This window comes from Trichosurus vulpecula, chromosome 3 (assembly GCF_011100635.1).
Source record: "Trichosurus vulpecula isolate mTriVul1 chromosome 3, mTriVul1.pri, whole genome shotgun sequence".
In the NCBI taxonomy this organism is placed as follows: Eukaryota; Metazoa; Chordata; class Mammalia; order Diprotodontia; family Phalangeridae; genus Trichosurus; species Trichosurus vulpecula.
The window spans coordinates 101,658,365-101,679,808 of record NC_050575.1 but is presented as its reverse complement, the minus strand read 5'-3'; the positions used below and the strand labels follow the sequence as shown (position 1 = coordinate 101,679,808).

Below are 21,444 nucleotides of genomic sequence, written 5' to 3'. Positions count from 1 at the left end.
TAGGGCTGGAAGAAACCCTTGCCTCATCCCTTCATTTTAGAGATGTGAGACTGAAGACCAGAGAGGATAAGTAACATGCCTAAAGTAACACAGGTGCCAAATGGCAGTGCTTCAATGTGAATCCAGGCCCTTGACTGTGATCCAGCACACATTCTAATGAACCACCTCCCTCTGGCCATTGGTCTGTGCTCTGCCCTCTCACCTCATCCAGTTTCTCCTGGATCTCCGTCTTGTCTTCTCTCATTCTGCTTAGATCCTCCCGCAGCTCTGCCTCAGCATCCTTAGCTTTCTGTAGCTGCATCTCGAGATGTGCCTTCTCTGCCCAGAGGGCCTCCTTTCTTCTTTCCGATTCATCCAGTTCCATCTGCACAGCACTCCTGGCCTTCTCTGACGATTCTACTTGACTAGAGACAGACTGGTTTTCCTGCTCTAACTGTAGTCCCCCAAAGTGAAAGGTGTTAAGAGAGAGGGAGTGGAGGGCAAGAAGCAGATATCAGTAAAACACATATGTCGTTTAGGGGACAGATGAAGGAGTGGGATCCCACCAGCTCACCTGCAAGAGCTGTTGGTTTAGCCTCACTTTATCTAAGGCCAAGGCTTCATTCAGTGCACTCAGCTTGACTGCTGTATCCCGAAGATCAGCTACTTCTGCCTTGAGGGTGCTCTCTGCTCCTGTCAGCTCAGCAACTGACTGCTCTGCCTATAAACAAAGAGAGATAAAGATTTTCTCCTTTTCTGCCTTCCCAAACAGCTCAATTCTCCCACCCCAGCTGCCTTCTTTTCATATAGTTAAGGTGACTGCAGGCTCCTCTTCCTGCTTAAATTTTGAGCAAGGCCCCTCTGAAGCTACCTTTCTGTTTTCTCTGGCTTAAAGGAGATGGGCCACATGCCCTCTCTCCAGAGACATCTCTCTGCTCATCATGGCTGAGGGACAAGGCTGGGCTCTACCTTGGCCAGGGCTCTTGCCACCTCTGCTCTCTCTTGATTCAGCAGCTCTTCCTGCAGCTGGCTCTTCTCTAGTGCCTCCTTCAGGGTGATCAGCTCACTCAGTGATGCCGAGTGTCTGGCTTCCAGGCCCTTCAAAGTCTCCTGACTATAGGAAGAAGGAATGAGAGAGGGGATCCTCAATGAAAACATGACTGCACATACTTGAATAGGCTGTCTCCTTATAGTAAACATTTACAACAGTTATGTGTGTGCATATTCTCCCGTCTAGATTGTAAGATCCTTAATGGCACCAAGGAAACAGTACTAGATTTAGAGTCAGGGTCCAGGTCTGAATCCTGGCTCTGCTACTTACTATCTGTAATTTTGTCTTAGGCAAGTGACTTCAACCCACCTGGGCCTGTTCCTTTTTCTTTAAAATGAGGAGTGGATAAGAGACTTACTAAAGTTGAATTGTTTTGTTTACATTCCTACATGGAAAGATGATGTGTATAATTCATGAGACCTCAGTATTAGGGTAGCTGAAGGGAATATACATATATAGAGAGACAGAGGGCACAGGGTGAGTGGAATATGAAGGGATGATATCTAAAAAATAAAATCAAATTAAGGGATGAGAGAGGAATATATTGAGAGAGGGAGAGATAGAATGAGGTAAATTATCTCACATAAAAGTGGCAAGAAAAAGCAGTTCTGTAGGAAGGGAAGAGGGGGCAGGTGAGGGGGAATGAGTGAATCTTACTCTCATTGGATTTGCCCTGAGGAGGGAATAAAATACACACTCAATTAGGTGTCTTACCCCACAGGAAAGAAGGAGGAAAGAGATAAAAAAGGGGGACGATAGAAGAGAGGGCAGATGGGGGAAGAGGTAATCAAAAACAAACACTTTTGAAAAGGGACAGGGTCAAGGGAGAAAATTCAATAAATGGGGATAGGTTAGGAAGGAGCAAAATATAGTGAGTCTTTCACAACATGAGTATTGTGGAAGGGTTTTACATAATGATACACATGTGACCTATGTTGAATTGCCTTCTTAGGGAGGGTGGATGGGGAGGGAAGAGGGGAGAGAATTTGGAATTCAAAGTTTTAAAAGCAGATGTTCAAAAAAAAAGTTTTTTGCATGCAACTAGGAAATAAGATACGAAGGCAATGGGGCGTAAAAATATATCTTGCCCTACAAGAAAGTAAGGGAAGAGGGGATGAGCGGGAGTGGGGTGACAGAAGGGAGGGCTGACTGGGGAACGGGGCAATCAGAATATATGCCATCTTGGAGTGGGCTGGAGGGTAGAAATGGGGAGAAAATTTGTAATTCAAACTCTTGTGAAAATTAATGCAGAAAACTAAAAATATTAAGTAAATAAATAATGATTTATTAAAAAAAATGAAGAGTGGAATTTGGATTAGATGACCCCTAAGGGCCCTTTCTGGCTTTCAATCAATGACCCTATGGTCTTATATATCTTTTGGGGAAACAACCATTAAAATCTCTTTTTAACATGAGTTTCATCAAAGTTTATTAGTTGAACAAAATCCCAACTTGAGATACAACTTTGACCTTCCAGCCCTGATTCCCCCTTCTTGCCTCCTTTTGGAGCTCTCTTTTCCCCACAAAATGGTCACATAATTGGACCCAGTTTCAGATAGGCTTCTTACTGACCCATTCTCCAATGAAGTGTATGTTGGTGGACAGGAAAAGACAAAAGGGCAAAAGCTTAGAGGGGCATTTTAAGTCACATACCAAAGGAAAAGCAGATGTGGCAATACTCACAGGCAATCCCTCTCTCGAACAGCCTGCTGCAACTCCTCCTCCTGCTCCACCTTCTCCCCCTGAGCCAGGTCCCCCTGCAGCTGAAGCTCTGTGTTGATCCGTCGGAGGCGCCAGGCCTCCTGTTCCAGGACCTCCAGCTGCTGCTGGAGCTCCTCCCTAGCCTTTTCCAGGTGCTCTCGATTCCTGGGAGGAGAATAGGAGTGGCCACAGACTCTGGGACCAAAAATCTTTACCCATGCCAGACATTAACAGGTGCTTCCTCTGAATTTCCCACCTTTGTTATTGGGGCCAAAGAGTCTTTCCTTGGACCAGAAGGGTTCAATGTAAGTACAATGGACAGCAATGAAGGTCCTAAGAAGCATGAGGTCTCAAGAAAGTATCATGCAGGATGCGACAGACAAGTCCCAGAGTGAGGCTCTTCCCTTCTCCTCAAAAGTAGAAGCAGGGGGGCAGAAAGGCTCAGAGACCAACCGTTCGGATGCTTACCTGTTAAGAGAGTCCACCTCCCCCTGGAGGCCCTGGGTCTGTCCCGCCAGGACATCCCGTTCCCCAGTGAGCTTCTGGAGTCGCTGCCTCAGGGCCTCACCCTCTTCCTCCCGCTGGGTGTGCTGATGCTGCCAGAAGCTCACAGCCTCCTGACAGGTTGAAAGCTGCTGCCTTAGGCCCTGGCGGGAGGTGTAATAGGAACAAGGCAGCAGAGCAAATCATGATCATGGGAGGAATGCAAGAGATTTCACAGGCGGCGCTGGATATAATGAGCCAGGGCCAAATCAACAACAGAAATGGGATGTCATTAAAATTGGGCTCCTGAGGTCTCTGGGCTGCCACCATTTCTAAGGCATGATCCTTTTTAAGTTTGGGAGTCAGGGAACTAAGGAGGAAAGTCTGGGGGCATTATGATGGGATATGTAGGTAAAATAGCAGCAGGGAGACCTGGGGCTGAGGAAAGGGACAGGAAACCGGGGCACTGAGGCAAAGGTTCTGATAGTGCTATATGGGAGGCCTGTGTCACTTTGCACAAGCATACTACTCCTCCTCCTACTCCACACACACACACACACACACACACACACACACACACACACACACACACACACCAGATGAAGAAGTAAATGGGTATTTTTTGGTAGCTAGGAAAACATACTTAAGAGCAGTAAAGCTCTGCAAGGTGAGAGGGTCAGATGAGGCTAAGGAGGAATGTGGAGTGTGGACAGCCTAAATGCCTAGGCCTGTGGAACAGGGAGTACATCCTCTTACCTGCACTGCCTGGCACTTCTTAGTCAGAACTGAGCGCACCAATGTAAGAACCTTATCTGGATCTTCAGAAAAGAGCTGGCAGAAGCCACTGGATTCCAGCTCTAGGGAGCTCTCTAGTCCAGAACCTTGGTTCTCACTGTCCTCATCATCTACCACTACCTGAAATACAATGCAGAAGTATTGCTATCCCAGCCAACACTAAATGTCCAAAGGGGAACCAAGCCTAGGAAAGGTTCTCTCTCCTACAGAGGGCTCTGTAAGAAAAGTCCCATCGACCCACATTTTCAGAGTCATAGAAATTTTAGTGTTGGAAGGAACCTAAGGGGTTACCTCGTTCAAGCCTTTGCCTAATGCCCAAACCCCTTCTAAAATATTCCCAGAATTACATTTGAGAGCTGGAAGGGACTAGACTGGCCATCTAGTCCAATCCACCCACAAAAGGAACTATATAACACCCAAAAGTGGTCATCCAGCCTCTGCTTGAAAACACCCAAGGTGGGGGAATCACCACCTCTTGAGGTGGCCCATTCAAATTTTGGACTCACTGCTAGGAAAATCTTTTCCTAACATCAAACCTAAACTGCCATTTTGTAACCTGTACCCATGATTCCTGGTTCTGCCCTCTGGCACCAAATAGAACAAGTCTAAACTTGCTTCCACACAAGAGGCTTTCAAACATTTGAAGACAGCTTTCATGCCCACCTTCGGTTTTCTCTTTTTCAGGCTAACCATATCTAATTCCTTCAATCAGGCCAGGCTTCATATAACATAACTAAAGGTCCTTCACCATCTAACAAGTGCCTATGGTCATCTTTGTCTGAACATTTCCTTTGATGAAGAGTAGGTCTCACATGGCAGCTTATTATAGCTCATTACTGTCATCTTACAGCACGAACCATTAGAAAATGTTTCTTCTAGAGAGCTGAAATCTGACTCCTTATACCTTTTAACTACTAGTCCTAATTCTCACCTCCAGAATTACTTAGAACAAGGCAAATTAGTGCCTCTTTCAGCTCTTTACTCCTGGACAATTATCATATAGACATGATAATTAGTCTTCTCTTCTTCAGGCTAAACATCTTCAGTTCCTTCAATATATGTTCATGTAACATGACTTCCAGACCCTCGACCATTCTGTTCCCTTCTTCTAGACCAGGGCTGTCCGAAACGCAGCCCACCTACTAGCACAGAAATTTACATAAATGTGCAGAACTCACTAAAATGGCAAATCAACATATATTGTCTATTGTTTCAATAAAAACCTAAGGTTGGACAGCCCTGTTCTAGGCAAACCCAGAAGTGGATACAAAGGTATAATTCAGATATATTATGGTGGGAATACTGCCTCCCTTCTAGACACTACTTCATTAATGCAGCCTAGAACAGAATTAAACTTTTTGGCTGCTGTGTCACAATGTTGACTTTTAATGAACTTGTTATTTGGAGGGAAAAAAATATCTCTATGTATCATCTAGGCCCCTTTTACATTAACTGCTGTCTAAAGAGGTCTTCCCCATTCTACACTTCTGCAGTTGACTTTTTGAATGTAATTAAAGGACTGTATATTTATTTCTATTGAATTTCATTTTGTTAGATTCAACTCATGTTTTCAACCTGTTGAGATTTTAGGGAGAAGAGGATATGATTCCAGTATGTAACATACTAGTGATCCCTTATTCTGAAAGATAAAATAGAACTCCATCATCCCTACCCTATCCCTAAACCCAAAATCTAGGGTGTCAATAGGATACATGTTGATAAATCATCAATGAAAGGTTCTTTATAGAAAATTTAAAAAATTTCACTTAATAGGAACCTAATCTAGTTTCTGGCCCCAAATATGTAATTAATGAAGAGAAAGAGAGAACTCGCTGGGTAGATACAGGCTCACTTTTTCTAGTACTTAAAAATGACCACTAACAGTCATAATAAATATTATCCTTTTCATATTTCAATCTCACAGTTTTTCTCTACATGTAACCCCAAGAAAACTCACCCATTAAGTCCTAAGCTTAAACTGATGAATTTCTTTGGACTATGAGAAAAAACCCCAAAACAGGGGAAAGATGCCCGGGGAGGTGAATGATAAGTAGTCTCGGTCAGACAAAAGAGGCATCTCTGGCTTACCCATACCTGAGCTATATCCTTGATCGTTTGCTGCAGAGACAACTTCTCTTCCCAGGCATTTCTGGTGAGAGACGCCTCCTGTTTCATTGATTCTGAACAATTTATCTCCTAAATGGGTAGTAGAACATAGATATGAGCTAAGGACTTGCAAACTGGAGCTATATATTCCTAGCCACAAACTGGATTTTAACACATCCTATTGCCCTTAAATAGCCAATACTTACACAGCATTTTAAGATTTGCAAAGTGCTCAACAAACTGTCTCACTTGATCCCTACAAAAACTCTGGGAAGCAGGGGCTTTGAGTATTATGTTCAAAATTGTTGTTATTGATTGTCGTATTTTTACGTCACTGTATTTGTCCCCAGTATTCCTCTCTCCCCCACTCCCAGACAGCTATCCTACATAATAAGTGGTATTTTTTTTTAAGACAACAAATAAAAAGAGGGAAAAAAATCACCATAACTGATCAATACACTACAAAAGTCTGAGGATATGTACAATACACCGAACTGATGGGCCTCTGAACCTGCTGAAGGGAGGGTGAGGGAATCTTCTCATATCTCTTCTTTTAAGCCATACTACCACAAGTAGTATCATACCCACTTTGGAGATGAGACAAAGTAACTTGTCCTTACTGAGTGGAAAGTTTCAAACGAGGAGTTGGAAATGAAATGCTACACCATGCTGCCTTTCTGTTTATCCTAAAGATGTTGACCCAATCCAACCTCCACCTCGGTTACCCAGAGAGGCCAAGAGTACCCTAAAAGGCCTCAGACAAGAAATAGATGCTGCCTGAGGCCAACTATTGAGCCCAAAAAATCTTAGTAGTAAGGCTGGAGATAACACTTAAATAGCTTTCTCTTTTAATTTCCTTCAGTTGTATCAGTGCTGATGAGTGCTTAGAGATCTAAGAGGATCAAAGTAGGTCTAGTTCCTTGTAAGCCATAGAATGAACAGCTTGGAACTACAGGATCTTAAAATTGAAAGGGATTTTAGTGGTCAAGGAATCCAATTTCCTATCCCTACAGAAATCCCCACTAAATCTGCCTGACAGAGGTCATCTAGTCCCTCTAGCACCCCAGTGATGGGAAGTACACTACTTCACGAGACAGCCCATTCTATTATTGGAAAGCTGATAGAAAGTAATCACTCAGAGTAAGATTCTTTCTATGCTTTGGTCTGTCCTCTGGAACAGAGGGTAAACCTACTCCTCTCCTTAGTCCTTACGGATTTAAAGGTATTTAAGGACAGTGATCATGTCCTGCTTCGAGTGTCTTTTATCCTGGCAATACATCCTAGTTTCTTCAACTATTCCTTATGCTATGAAGGTAGCCCTGCTACCTTCTTCTTTAGTGAGTTTTCCTTTTAAAAAGTGAGTCAGCTTCACACTGCCAAGGGAACACACTTAATATGTTTTACCAGAGTTGTCCTAGAGATCTTTGGGTTTTGGAAAATTTCTTAGTCCAAACCGAGGGGTTTCACCAAATCCTTCAACTGGGTACTTATTGATATAAAATACATTGGCTTGGTTACAGAGGAGACCTCCAACTTCTTCCAGACAAAAGACTACATACCAGGATATCCAAGGTGTCCCTCAGAGCCTTCATCATCTTTTCCTGCACCTCATTTTGCTTTTTACTTTGAGCCAACGAGGCAGAAAGTTCAGTCACCCTAAGGGGAAGGGCACAACATTACTGCAGGATGATCAGTTCACGGCCGAGAACAGAATGCCCCTTAGCACTCTTTTCTCCTAAATCCCACTACATCTCTGTGCTGCTCCCAGAACCCTCTCTGTGCTCCATCAGTATCACACAATGCTAACGCCTAGAATTGGGCTGAAACCAAAAGCAATTCAGAACACATGCACAAATTTACCACAATTCAAGGCTGGAACACTTGCTTTGGGGCTTGAAAGGTGAAGGAAAGCCTGGGCTGGGAGCTCTCCAGGCCCAGTTTAGTCTTGATGTCAAGTACCCTGGAGCCAATAAGAACATTAGAATTGCCACAACGGGACAGTCTTATGATCCCTCTAGCCTAGAATTCTGTCTCTAATGGGGCACCTATTAGTGTATATTTTATAGTTACCGTTTATATCTATTTTGTCAACTTTAAAGATTAAGGACATCCTTAAATATCTTTATTTTTCTGAACCACGTATTACAAATCTGTCATCCATGAGTTTACCCTTTTTGATTTCATTTGTATTTTCAGCCAGTGTCATTTTTAAAGGTACAACGACCTACTCTGTAAACTGAAACTTCCTTTTATTTGTCCTAAATTACCTTTCAGTCTTCAAGGTTTTCCCCTTAGTTTTGGCACTCTCTTTGCCTGGGCTTCTCTGGATTTACCCTTTGCATTCCTGTCATGTCTTTTGAAACTTTGCTCACAGCTATACTGCTCAGACTGTCTTTTCATATCTTTTTAGTCTGTCTTCAACTAGCAACTTCCTCATCTCCTTGTTCATTTTAGATGGCCTTTCTTGGACCCTCTTCAGCTTCCCTACACCTCAGAAGTGTATATACCACTTCCAGTGTGGATGCATCATAGGTTTGTGTTGTTTCTAATCTCCCTCTAGATGATATTCTGGTTAGGATTTTTGACTGTGGCAGCACAATGAATGAGTGTCTTCAGAAAATAGTGCAGGAAGACTCACAGGCCCTTTCCGAGATTGAAAATGACAGCCCAGAATCCTAGATGATTGCATTTATTTTCCCCCTTACATCTGCCCACACTGAAAGACCACCTGCCACTTTTCTGCCCAGGTAACTTTCAACTGGTATGTTTTTAATCCTGATAGGGAAATGTCTTTGTATATGGATGTTGATAGGGAGATGCTGTTACATATGGAAACAGGAGGAAAGGGACTAAGGACTTAGTATAGGAAGGTTCATCACAGTCATTGACTGTCATTCTCCTGTCTTATAACCCTAAAATACTCTAAGGAAAGGGAACATCTCATGAGTGTGTAAAGGTCATAACTTCTACTGAACTTGTAACCCCTTCAAGGTTTCATGGGATTTTTAAATGCCCTATTACTACCTCAGCAGCTAGTCTAGTGGAAGCAAACTGCCAGGAGGGAAATCTAACACAGGAAAAAATCCTATGAAAGGAACAAAGATCAGCGATGTGCCACAATTTTAGTTTTCAGTTGTACTTTCTAATTGGTACCTCACCCCTTGATATCATCTCTTTTTATCTCTTCCTTTATTCAAATCTCTAATGAAGATGTGGCCCTTACCTTCTACAGTTAACTTTGATGCCATCCCCTCCCATCTTCTCCAGCAAATTGCCCCAAAATAATCCCTTTTCCCTCCCTAATCTTCAATCCCTCCCAAACTACTGGTTCCGTCCTCATCTATAAACACACCCAAGTCTCTCCCATCCTTTAAAAAAATCTCTATAGTTTTCACCTTCCTATTTTTTCAAATTATTCTCCCTTATTTCTCCCCCCTTTCTCAGCCAAACTCCTAAAGAAAAAGCTGCCTATACTCGCTACCTCCACTTTCTCTATTCTCACCTATCTGCAATCTGGCTTCATCATACAAATGAAACTACTTTGTCTAAAGTTACCAATGATTTCCTAATTACCAAATGTTATGACCCTTTCCCCAACCTCATTCTTTTTGACCTCTCTATAGCATTTGACTCCGTGGACTATCTCTTCTCCTGGATATTTTTTCCCATCTGGGTTTTTGTGACAATACCCTCTCCTTTTTCTCCTACATGCCCACTCCTCAGTTTCCTTTGCAAGATCTTCATTCATGTCTCATTTACTAAATGCAAGTATCCCGCAAGGCCCTGTCCTGGACCCTCTTCTCTTCTGTCTTGATATTATCTTACTGATCTTATCACCTTCAGTGGGTTCAATTTTTATCTCTCTGCAGATAATTCCTAGATCTACATATCCAGCTCTAGTTATTCCTGAGCTCTGAACCCCTATCACCAAATGCCTATTGGACACTTCAAACTGGATGCCTCACAGCATCTCCAACTCAACAGATCCAAAACAGAACTCACCACCGTTTCCCCCAAACCTACTCATTTCCCAAACTTCACTATTTCTGCAAAGGGAACCACCCACCACCCATCCTTCTAGTCACTCAAGGTTCCCAATCTTGGCAATCTCATCCTCATCTAATCTCATCCTCACCTCTTCACTCTCCCTCATCCTACATATCCAATCAACTGTCAAGTCTTTTAAACATCTTTCTCATACGTTCCCCTTTCTCCATTCACAAAATCATCATCCTAGTTCAGGACCTCATTACCTCTCACCTAGACTACTGCAATAGCTTCTTAATTGGTTTCCCTACCTCAAGTGTCTCCCTACTCCAATCTATCTTTTACATAGGTGCAAAGTGATTTTTTTCTAAATCACAAGTCATGCCATGTCACTGCCCTCAGAAATATCTAGTGGTTCCTAGTTCCCCTAGGATCAAATATAGACTCCTTTATTTGGTATTTAAAGCCTGACAAAACCTGGCCCTAGTCTTATCACACATTAGTCCCTCCATGCACACTATAGTTCAGACGAACTGGCCTCTTCGATGCTCCTCATACATGGCATTTCATTTCTTCTACTGGTGTCTTTAAGCTTGACCTGTATTTCCTCTGCCTGGAATATATTCCTTCCTCATCTCTGCCTTTCCGAATGATTATTTTCCTTTATGACTTCAGCTCAAGTGTCACCTTCTACATGAAGCCTTCCCTGGTCTCTCTAGCTGCTAGTGCCTTCTCCCAGAAATTTTCCTATTTCTCTTTTGTATAGCCTATTTATATGTGTACATGCCTCCTCTTTCAGATAGTAAGCTCCTCAAGGACAGAATATTTCACTATCCTCTTTGCATCCCCCACAGTGCTTGGCAAATAGTAGGCGTTTAATGAATGCTTACTGATTAAACTCCTTTCCTCTTATAAAGACAGGAAGGCTCTGGGTTGTTACTAACCTATTTGGCACCAATACCCAGCTCCTTGGAGAATTGCTTTGCCTTTAATATCCCTTTCCAGGATCCCTATCTCACCTATCCTGAAGTTCTGCCTTCTCCAAGTTCCCTCTGGCCTTCAGCAGGATAAGTTCTTGGCTTCTTTCGTGTATTTCCTTCTCCAGTTCCTGGGTTCTGGCTACTAGTTGTAGATGGGCCTGCTCACTGCCAGCCCGTCTCCCTGACCCCTGAGGCTCCCGGGACTGTAATTCCAAGCTCAGGTGCAGGCAGCTGGTCAGCAAGGAACCTGAAATCTTCATATGTTCAGCCTTTAGCTCAGCCAAGTCCCTGAGGGAACACGAAAGACTCTGGGAGGAATTGGCAAAGGGTATGATGAAGTGAAGCCCACCAACCCTGAGGATCCTGCCTCTGGAGGGAATCCTCTGGATGAATTTGTCACTATTTCCCAACATGTGCCCTCTACTCTGGTCAGACAATTCTCCTCATTTTCTTGCTGCTACACACTGCCTATACACATTCTTATGTCATGCTATGCCTCCATCTCAAATGCTCTTTCTTATTTTCTCACTCACTTCTGTGCCTTCAAACCTCATCCTAACGGAGATTAGAAAGGAGGAGAATGTGCTCCCTTTCCTTATTCCCACTTAAAGTTTCAGGTCCTCCCACACCATTCTCCTCACTGACCTGTCAGTGGCTGTCTTCATTTCCATGAAGTGGCGTCGGAAGGTCACCACCTCCCGCCACAGGCTGAGAAGGCGGCCATGTTCCCCTTTCAGGTAGCCCTTGAAGAACTGAATGTTTGGAAACTAAGGTCATCCCAAAGGTCAGAGGTCACCACTGCCAGTCCAGGAGGTATGGAACCTGTTCCAACTCACTGTCCTCTACCTCATCATCCATACTAATGGTGTCAGAAAACCTCCAGTCCCAGCTGCCCACCCCCCCCATAGGTAGGCATAAGCCACCTTTGCACGAATGGAGTCACTTGGTATTATGCCATTTATCAATGAGACTTTCTAGTCGTGAATAAGTCATCCCAGTAGGGGACTGAACTGAGGCCCCAAGGAGCCAGAGCTATTACTGAAGGTTCTGAGCACTGACAACCCAGTTCTGTGATGAAACCCAAAATTAACCTTTTCTAGCCCTGTCTCTGGACCATGGATCCTATTTGAGCAAATGAAACTCCTTGTCCTTAAATAGCTGGACTGCCTGGGTTCCCTGCACACCCTACCTCCCTCTCCATTTGCCAGTCACTCTGTCGCCTTGCCAGCTCATCCTGAGCTTGGCTCCAGTCCACTGTTAACTTTCCCACATCCTCTTGAAGGGCCTTGTTCACCACATCAGCTTTCTCCAGGTGCTGCTGAAGCTGTGTGTTCACTTTCACCAAACTCTCAGATCTGATTTGGGGTAGGGATAAAAATAGAAAATATAAGTGTGGTCCAATTCCCTAACCTCTGAGGGTACAGTACAATGGCAAATACTGGCCCTGTCCCTTGTCTGGAACCCGAGATGTGGCAGCTAAACATAGGGGTACCTGGCCTATTGAGAATAACCTTATCCACTTGGCTACCCAATCCCCACACTGAAGAACTTGGGGTCATCACCTCTGGTGTTCTTTGTCCAGCCGGATCAGCAGCTGCTCCAGTCTAGGCTCTTCAGCACTTTCCCACCTCTTTGGGATAGGTCCCTTAACCAGACAAAACAAAGAAACCTTATTGATGTCTAACAAGACCACTCAGACCAAAAGCCTCCACGTACCTTCCCTTGCTTCTTTTCTCCATATATGCCAGTCTCCTTTTGTAAATCACAATCTTAACTGTAGCATCCTTACTACCCAAAAAGAATCAGGGACCCCTTTTCCCTTTAGCAAGGTTCACTCTGAAGATGTTTTTCCATAGTAAATACTAGGATATAGGAATATCCCTCACATATCCCATGAAAGCCAACTCTCACACATGTGGCAGGTGCCCTAAGCAAAAACAGGTTACCCAGCCCTCATCCTTAGCATGTGAAGTTTGGGACGGGTACTCGAGTACACATACACACCTGCACACACACACACACACACACACACACACACACACACACACACACACACGCAAATATATGTGCACAGAGAGCTCAGCCATCACTGGCACCTGCAGGAGGACAAATTCATTCCTTCTCTCCTGTTTCACAGGTTTCAACTTGGCAAGCAGAGAGGCAGGCAATCTCCACGGGCTACAAGTGCCAGAAGTCCTAAGGCTGGAAGTAATTGATGTGGAGGGCTGTGCCTCATGAAGGGACCTATGTGATTGTGCTCCAAGAGGTAAGGGGAGGAGATACTAATGTTGACTATCCCCTCATCAAAGGCCAGCACTCAGACAGAAAATTGGGGCCAGTACAGCAATGGAAACCAATGGGGCTCTTAGCAGCAAAGGAGTGAGTGTATTCAGCCTAGGTATGGCCTCACCACACTTCATCAATCATTGAATGCTCAGAGGAAACACAGTATGGATGCTCAGAGCTCATGTCCACTTACCCCCATGTTCTCCAGCTGCTTCTCTAGCTCCTGACACCAGTTCCGGTACTGTAGTACCTAGAAAGAGTCCCAGGCCACACTCAATGGATATTGCTGACACTGATTGTGGCTGCCCAGCAAACCTGCAGAGAACTGCGTGCGCTCTTGTTATCAGAGTGAATTAAGACAATACCAGCTTAGAGCATCTGCCTACCTAGATCCTTGAGAGAAACTGTTTACACTTATGAACAGAGCAGAATTCTCATTTTGCACATGAAAGGAACATGACTGCCATTTCCAATGACTTTCTTCATCTCACTAAAGCTGCTAGCCCACCACCCTCAACACCTGAGAGATGTTTCTTCTCAGACACCTCTCTTCCTTCTCACTTGTCCCCCAACCCTCCGCATAACAGCAGCTACTTCACCTTGGCTTGCAGCTTTCTCACAAGTACTGCTTGCCTCTGCTGGGCCTCCTGGGAGATCTTCAGCTTGCGCCAGGAAGCAGCCTGGTTCTCGGCCATCTGCTGCTGCAGTGCCAGGATCTGCTTCTCCAGCACCATATGTGGAAGCTGGGGCTTCATGTCGTGCCCTTGGTCTCTTGCCTCCATTTGAGGACCAGACACCAGGCCAGTGAGTCTTGTCTTTCTGCAGCAGGAAGCACATGTCTATTCCGCTTACTCTTTGGCAGGTTTTATCACCATGAGTGCATTGCTCAGATTTCTTCTTGGGCTGTGGGACAGGAGCACAGAAAGAAGGTAGTCAAACCTGCCCAGACTCTTGGCAGAGTTCAAAAGAAAGCAGAAAACAAGTGGGATAACTCACTCTCCTTGGAAAGTAGTTGTGCCAAAGGAGGGACACACAGGGCCAAATGCAGGCTACGGGCCTCAATCTCATCAGTGCTCAGACACAGGCCCGATAGAGAAGGCAGCAGAGTTTAAAAGAGCCCTGGAACAGGAGCCACAAGGCTTGGCCACAGCTCGATGTGTGAACAAGTCAACCCTCTCTTAGTTTCCCCCTTAAAGTGAGAGACTTCCCTTACATGAATTTTAAGGTCTCTTTCAGCAGCTCAGAAACTCACTCGCTTTGTGACCACATAACCTCTCTGAACCTCAGTTTCCTCATCTATGAAATGTTAATAATGATACTATCCCTCCCTATCTAACAGCTCAATTGGGAAGAAATCATCTTGAGAACCTTAAATGTAGGACTATAGAAGTGAGTTATGATGGCGATGATGACGATTCTAGGAACAGGAAAGTCAGCCACATAAGTGATCTAAGAGCAACAGTGAATGGAACTTACAGCCAAGCGTGAGGATGGCAGGGTGGGGGAGATGGGGTATATTTGTAAAATTGTGAAAGGAGCTCGACAACAGGATAAGAAGAGATGGATGAAAAAAGAGAAAAGAAAGAATTTGAAAGGATAAGCTCCTGGAGGAGACAGAAAGGGATGGAGTTAAAGGGTGTGGTCTTGACATTAGGGCAAAGGGGAAGGGAATGGAGTATGGTGCTGAAGGGTTTTGAGGTGTGGAACTGGAGAGAAGAGGGAGCTAAGAACAAATACCAATTTATGCTTTCTCTTCCTTCCTTCTGGTCACAGAAGTTATCTTCACTCTCCATTAAGGCTTGTGTACAGCCTCCAGTGATCCTAATACTTCTGGTTCCTTGCTCCAGCAGTCATCCCCTTTCTTTCATGTATTTTCAATCTCTCCCTTTCCATTTGCCTACAAATATACTCAGTTCCCCCATATAAAAAAAAAAAAACAAAAAACAAAACCCTTGATCCTTCTAGCTAACTCATCCACCCAACCCATCTCTCTTCTTACCTTCACTGAGATTTGAAATAGTTGTCAACATTTCATGTCTGCCCAACAACTTCAGTATGACTTGTCCCCTGCCATTCTACTAAAACTGCTCTAGTCACCAATGACTTAATTGCCAAATTTCACTCCCTTTGACCTGTTTTTGACACTTTTCCTACTTACTCCTCCTGAAGGTTCCTCCTTTGCTTTCAGACACCTAGTTCTCCTTTTGTCTATCTGCTTCTTTTCTTTCCTTCATTCCTATCTTCTAGGTTCTTTAATGTAGATGTTTTGCAAGGGTCTATCCTCAACCCTTCTGTTTCCTTCTTGCTCTCTCTCTCTTAGCAATGCCATTAATTCTTAAAGCTTCAACTCCCACTTTAAGATACGGGATTCACTCATTTATATCTCTAGCCAGTTAGTAATTTAATAAGCACTCACTCTGCGCCACGCACTGTGCTAAGCAATGAGTCCATGTCCATGTCCTCAAGAAGCAACATACAAATAACTACATACAAACATCTATATACAGGATAAACGGGAAATAATCAACAGAGGGAAGGCACTCAAATTAAATTAAGAGGGATCAGGAGAATGTAGAATGTGAAATTTTGCTGAGAGTATGAAGGAAATCAGGGAAGCTAGGAGGTAGAGGTGAGGAAGGAGAGTTCTGGGTATGGAGGACAGTCTGAGAAAATGCCCCAAGATGTTTGATGAACAGCAAAGTGACTAGTGTCATTGGACTGAAGAGCAGGGGTGTGTATGTGTGTATGTGCGTGTTTGTATGGAGGGACAGTGTTAGTTTATGAAGGCATCTGAATGGATTTTGTATTTGATCCTAGAAATGACAAGGAGCCACTGGGGTTGATTGAACAGTGGGGAGACATGATTAGATCTGTGCTTTGGGAAAACCACTTTGGCAGCTAAACAGAGGATGGACCGGAGTGGGGAAAGACTTGTGTCAGACAGACCAATTAGCAGGCTACTGCAACAATCCAGGCGTGAAAAGATAAGGGCCTTTACCAGGCAGGGAGCAATGGCAGAGGAAAGAAGGGGGCAAGTATGACAGATGCTACAAAAATGAAATCAATAGGCCTTGGCAACAGAATAATTATTGGCAGAGGGTGAGGAGGGGATTAGAGAAAGAGAAGAGTCAAACATGACATCAAGGTCGTGAGCCTATAAGGATGGTGGTGTTCTTGACAGTAATAGGGAAGTTTGGAAGGGGGAAGGATTTTGAGGAAAAGATAACGGATTCTGTTTTAGACACATTAGGTTTAAGATGTCTACTGGGCATCTAGTTTCAGATAGCTGATAGGCTGTTGGAGATGCAAGACTGGAGGTCAACAGAGATAGGCAGAGAGGTTAGGGCTAGATAAGTAAATATGAGAATTATCATATGAGAGAGAATGGAATCCCTGGAAATTGATGAGATCACCAAGTAAAGTAGTATAGAAGGAGAGGAGAAGAGAGCCCAAGCCAGAGCCCAGGGGACACACACAGTTAGCAAGCCCCCAGCCTGAATGAAGATCTAGCAAAGGAGACTGAGAAGGAATAGGCAGATAGTTAGGAAGAGAACTAGGAAAGAGTAGTGCCCTGAGAACCTAGAGAGAAGTGACTATCAAGAAGAGGGTGATATACAGTCAAAGACTCCAGGAAGGTCAGGAAGAATGTGGACTGAGAAAAGGCCACTGGATTTGGTAATTAAGATTAATGGTCACTTTGGGGAGAGCAATTTTGGTTCAACGATGAAGTTGGAAGTTTGATTGTAGAGTTAAGAGAGTATGAGGAGGAGTGGAGGCATCTATTCTAAACAGCCTTCTCAAGGAATTTAGCTATAAAAGCCAGAAGAGATGAACAGATTAAGTGAGGGTGTTGTGAGAATGGGGGAGACATGGACACATTTGTAGGAAATAGGGAAGTACATAAGACAGGGGGAGATTAAAGATAAGTGAGAGAGTGGAGATGTAGAAGGAGAAATATGCTGAAGGAGACAGGATAGAGAATAGGATCATTAGTGCAGGGAGAGGGAAAAAGTTGTCAAAGCTGCCCAGACTCTTGGTAGAAGAGAGAAGCAAACAGAAGTGGGGCGGTTCACTTTCATAGTAGGTCTGACTTCTCTTCTGAGCTCCAAAAAATCTCCAAGTGGACATCCTACCAGTGCTTCCAGTCCAACATACCCTATATTTACATGACTCAGCTCTTCCTTTAGCTTCTCATCTATTCTACTCTGCCTCGGAACATTACTGATTCTGTCTGTGGCACCACCATTCACCCTGTTGATAGCTTTCAGATTTTCTTTAATTCTTCTCCCTCCCTCGTTCATTTCTCATATTCAGTTACAGTCATGATGATTCCACCTCCTAACATCTCTCACATCAGTCCTTTCCTTCTCTATCCCACTGCCACTAGCTAGTACCAGCCCTTATTACCACTCAGTCTATGGCAAGAACCTCCTAACAGATCTTTTTGTTTCATTCATTTATTAACCACTTAATGTTTGCAGATCACTGTGCTCTGCAAAAGTTCTGACACAGTCTGTACCCTCAATCAGATAAGGAAAGTAACAAAAAAAATCTAAAATAAAGGATTTGAATTTAATTATCTCTAACATCAATTCTAAATGCTATGATTCTGTACTATATATTATGTAAGTGTAAAAGAGAGGGATGGAATGGGATCTGGGAAAATTTCAGGGACAAGCTGGCATTTGAATCAGCCTTTAAGGATTGGGCAGCAATTCATTACGCAAACTCTAGAAATAACCAACAGCCACAAGAGAAGGTAAGGAAATATAAATATAGGGTATGTTGGGGAGGGTAATATAGATTGACTGGAACATATAAGTGTGGAAAGGTAGGGTGGTACCAGATTGTAGAGGGCCTTGAATGTCAGGTAAAGGAGTCTGAACTTTACACAGAACGCATGTTGAGACCATCGTCTAAGCAGCTGCAGAGAGTGTACGACTGTTTGTTTTTTCTCACAGCAGCCCTAGGGTTTAAGTAATAAATATCATCACCCCCATTTCACACAGGAGGAAGCCGAGGCTTAAGGGGGTTAAATGACTTGCCACTGGTCACACAGCCTGCGAGTGCTAGAGACAGGACTGCTAACTCCAAGTCCACTGTTCTTCCCCTTTAAAACCCCCAGCCCCACGTCTCAAATAAGGGTCTCTGGGATGATTTTTAATGGGGACTGAGGAATATGGTCGGCAATAACTCTTCAACTAGTTTTACCAAACATCACAGAACTGGTACTGAGCGCCCGTGCAGTTACACCATCATGTGAACTCAGGACAGGCTCGCGCAGGGGCGGGAGGAAGGGGTGGCGTAATGGTCTGGGCTCTGGGTTTGGAGTCAGGAATCATGCTAGCGCTTATATTGCACTTTAAGGTTCACTAAGGACCTTACAGATACTATTTTATCCTCGCAACAACCCTGGGAAGTAAGCTTTTGTTATCCCCATTTTACTGACAGGGAAACTGAGGCTAGGAGTGGGTAAGGTGACTTGCCGAAGGTGACACTGCTAGTGTCTTCAGGCTGGGTTTGAACTCGGGTCTCCCTGACTCCAGGTCCAGCGCTCTGTCTATTGCACCACTCAGGTTCCAAGGCCAGCTGTGCACCCCTGGATGGGTCAGTTCGCGTCCCCAGGCCCGAGTTCCTTCCCCCCGTAAAGCAAGGGGAATGGGGGCGTTTGCCCGCCACAGTCCTTAGCAGATCGAAATTCATGACCCTTGACCTTGGGGACCTTACGGCGGAGCAGGCATCGTCTACACCGCCCCTCGCTGGCCCTGCGGTACTCCAGGGATTTTTAAAGGCGCCTTGGACCTGGGGGGGGCCCGAAGACGCAGCCTCCCGACCTGGCTGCCCCACACGCGGAGCGTACCGTTAAACACAGCCCCGCCCCGCCTTGCCCTACCTCGGCCCGCGCCCGTGCCCGCTCCCGGCAGCCTCCGCGGCGGAATCCACGCGCCGGCGTCCTCCTGCAGGGAGGGCCCGGTCCACCTTGGGGCCACGGGTCTAGGGGTCCATCCGGGGCCGACCGCGGATGGGATTGGACCAGGCCCCGCCCCCTCCTCAATGACTCCCCTCCTCCCCATCCCTTTCCCGCCCTTTCGCCTCCTCGCGGCTCAGCTGGCGGAACTCAGATCCCTAACCTCTGACCTCCCCCCCGCCCCCCCGCCGCGCTGACCCGCCTTCACTGCGCAGGCTCAGCGTGAATGACTGCCTGGTTGGAGTTTGACAAGGAACAGTTTTACGAGTCGTCGCGTGGGAGTTGGAACTGAAAGGCACTTTGGAGACAGATTTTCTGGTGCATCCCTATCATTTTTACAGATGATGATGTTGAGACCCAGAGACAATTAATTGGGGTGCGGATGGATATCAGAGGGGAACGGCTGGGGAAAACCAAGGCCATAACCAAGGCACAAGTGCCGCAGCTCCCATAGTCCAGCGCGGGCTACTGCGCTTGCGCCCCGAGGCCGACTCTTCCCCCCCCACCATTTACCCCGCCCTTTCAGTCCCTGGGGCATTGAGTCCTGAGGGCCTTGAGGGGTCGCTCGCGGAAGATTTTGCGCTCGGCTCCTGCAGTTCCTGCTCGGTGGATCCTGCGGTCATCTAGCCGGAGCGCGTCTCGGCCGCTGGAGATTCTCGCCCAGCCCACCCTTCTTTCGGAGCCCTCAGGGGACTTCACCCAGCTGGGCTCGTCTCTCCCAGAGTGGGTCTCTGCGCCCTAGGATCGGCTCCCCCGCTCAGCCTCCTGTAGCGCAAAGAGCCCTGGAGCTGGGGATGGGAAAACCTGGGACTGCTGCATACTGGGACAAGCCACTTCCTATCTCTGAGATCCTGAGCTTCTTATCTTTCTGTGTTCTGTTGTATTTTTCTTTATTTTGCTAAATATTTCCCAGTTGCATTTTAAATAATCTTTTAATTTTAAGCTCTGAATTCCTTTACGCCAGTCCCTCCTCTACCCATGAAGAAGGCAAGCAATATAGTATCGGTTATGTATATGGAGTCCTGCAAAACATTTCCAGATTAGCCGTGTTTAGGAAAAAAAAAAAGGCAAGGAAAAGAAAGTTTAAAAAAAATGCTTCAATCTGCCGGAGTTTAGCAGTTTTCTTTCTGGAGGTGGGCAGTATTTTTCATTAACAATCCTTTGGAATTGTCCCTTGGTATCTTCCTCTATAAAATGAGAACAAGAATCCCAGCCCCACAGGTGGTTCCACAAACATTCAGTACCAGCTGGTGCACAGGACTGTGCCTTGAAGTCCTCAGATGGCCCAAAGGTGGTGGTGTAGAAGTGATCCTTCCTGAGGGCAAGCTCTTGCTTGATCCTAATGAACTGGAAACGTTTCAAGTAACTGCCACTAAGGATCATCTAGAAAATCTTACCAACAGCTCTGCTGTCCTTAAGGTTTTAATTCTTTCATCTCCAAAACATATGTTCCCCACCTCCAACCTCCCACACATGGTTGCTCCTTTCCTAGCCTAATATTTCAGAAAGGCTGTGCTTCACTACATTCGGTTTTCTCCAGCCATCTTATTGACAACCTAGGTATGTACCTTTTCCATAACCCCACCCCAACCTAGGTATGTACCTTTTCCATAACCCCACCCCAACCTAGGTATGTACCTTTTCCATAACCCCACCCCAACCTCCTGTTCTTTCCTCACCAACCTGGTGATCCCTAGGCACCACTCCCCCTATACCACTCTCCTATTAGAACGTAAGCTCCCAGAGAGCCGGGACTGCCTACATTTGTGTTTGTGTTTGTATCCTCGGTATGCTGGGCTCATGGTAAGTGCTTAATTTGTTTTATCATTCATTCAAATTCTAGCCTAGCAACTGTCTCTGAATTGATCACCAGAAGGTTTGCCATCAGCTCTGCCTGTAGCAGCTCCATATGGCATGGAAAGGTTACTTACTATCAGCACTATTGGAAGATGTGTGTACACATAGGAATATAGATGATCCCTGATGTTAAGGAAGAGGAATGCAAAGATGAACCACCCCTTACAGAAGGAAGAGTCAAAGACTTCTTGGCAGATTGCCTGAGAGGATGATGATGCCGTCAGTAGAGAAACGGAAGTTGGGAGAAAGGA

The 21,444-nt window shown here is 45.1% G+C and overlaps 1 protein-coding gene across 1 annotated transcript in view; it reads right to left on the bottom strand.

Moving 5' to 3' along the window:
• CEP250 (centrosomal protein 250) overlaps positions 1-19,424 on the bottom strand; it is a 44,622-nt gene extending 25,198 nt beyond the window's left edge. The window contains exons 1-15 of the mRNA XM_036750358.1: positions 19,262-19,424; positions 13,968-14,271; positions 13,562-13,618; positions 12,645-12,727; positions 12,272-12,437; positions 11,728-11,834; positions 11,122-11,370; positions 7,675-7,771; positions 6,104-6,205; positions 3,971-4,129; positions 3,200-3,378; positions 2,714-2,896; positions 949-1,093; positions 554-700; positions 203-433 (exon numbers count right to left, since the gene is read on the bottom strand). Of these exons, the coding sequence (XP_036606253.1) occupies positions 203-433; positions 554-700; positions 949-1,093; positions 2,714-2,896; positions 3,200-3,378; positions 3,971-4,129; positions 6,104-6,205; positions 7,675-7,771; positions 11,122-11,370; positions 11,728-11,834; positions 12,272-12,437; positions 12,645-12,727; positions 13,562-13,618; positions 13,968-14,150 (2,088 nt within the window). The 5' untranslated portion in view covers positions 14,151-14,271; positions 19,262-19,424. The remainder of the gene's footprint in view (positions 1-202; positions 434-553; positions 701-948; positions 1,094-2,713; positions 2,897-3,199; positions 3,379-3,970; positions 4,130-6,103; positions 6,206-7,674; positions 7,772-11,121; positions 11,371-11,727; positions 11,835-12,271; positions 12,438-12,644; positions 12,728-13,561; positions 13,619-13,967; positions 14,272-19,261) is intronic.
• Positions 19,425-21,444: the final 2,020 nt, after the last annotated feature.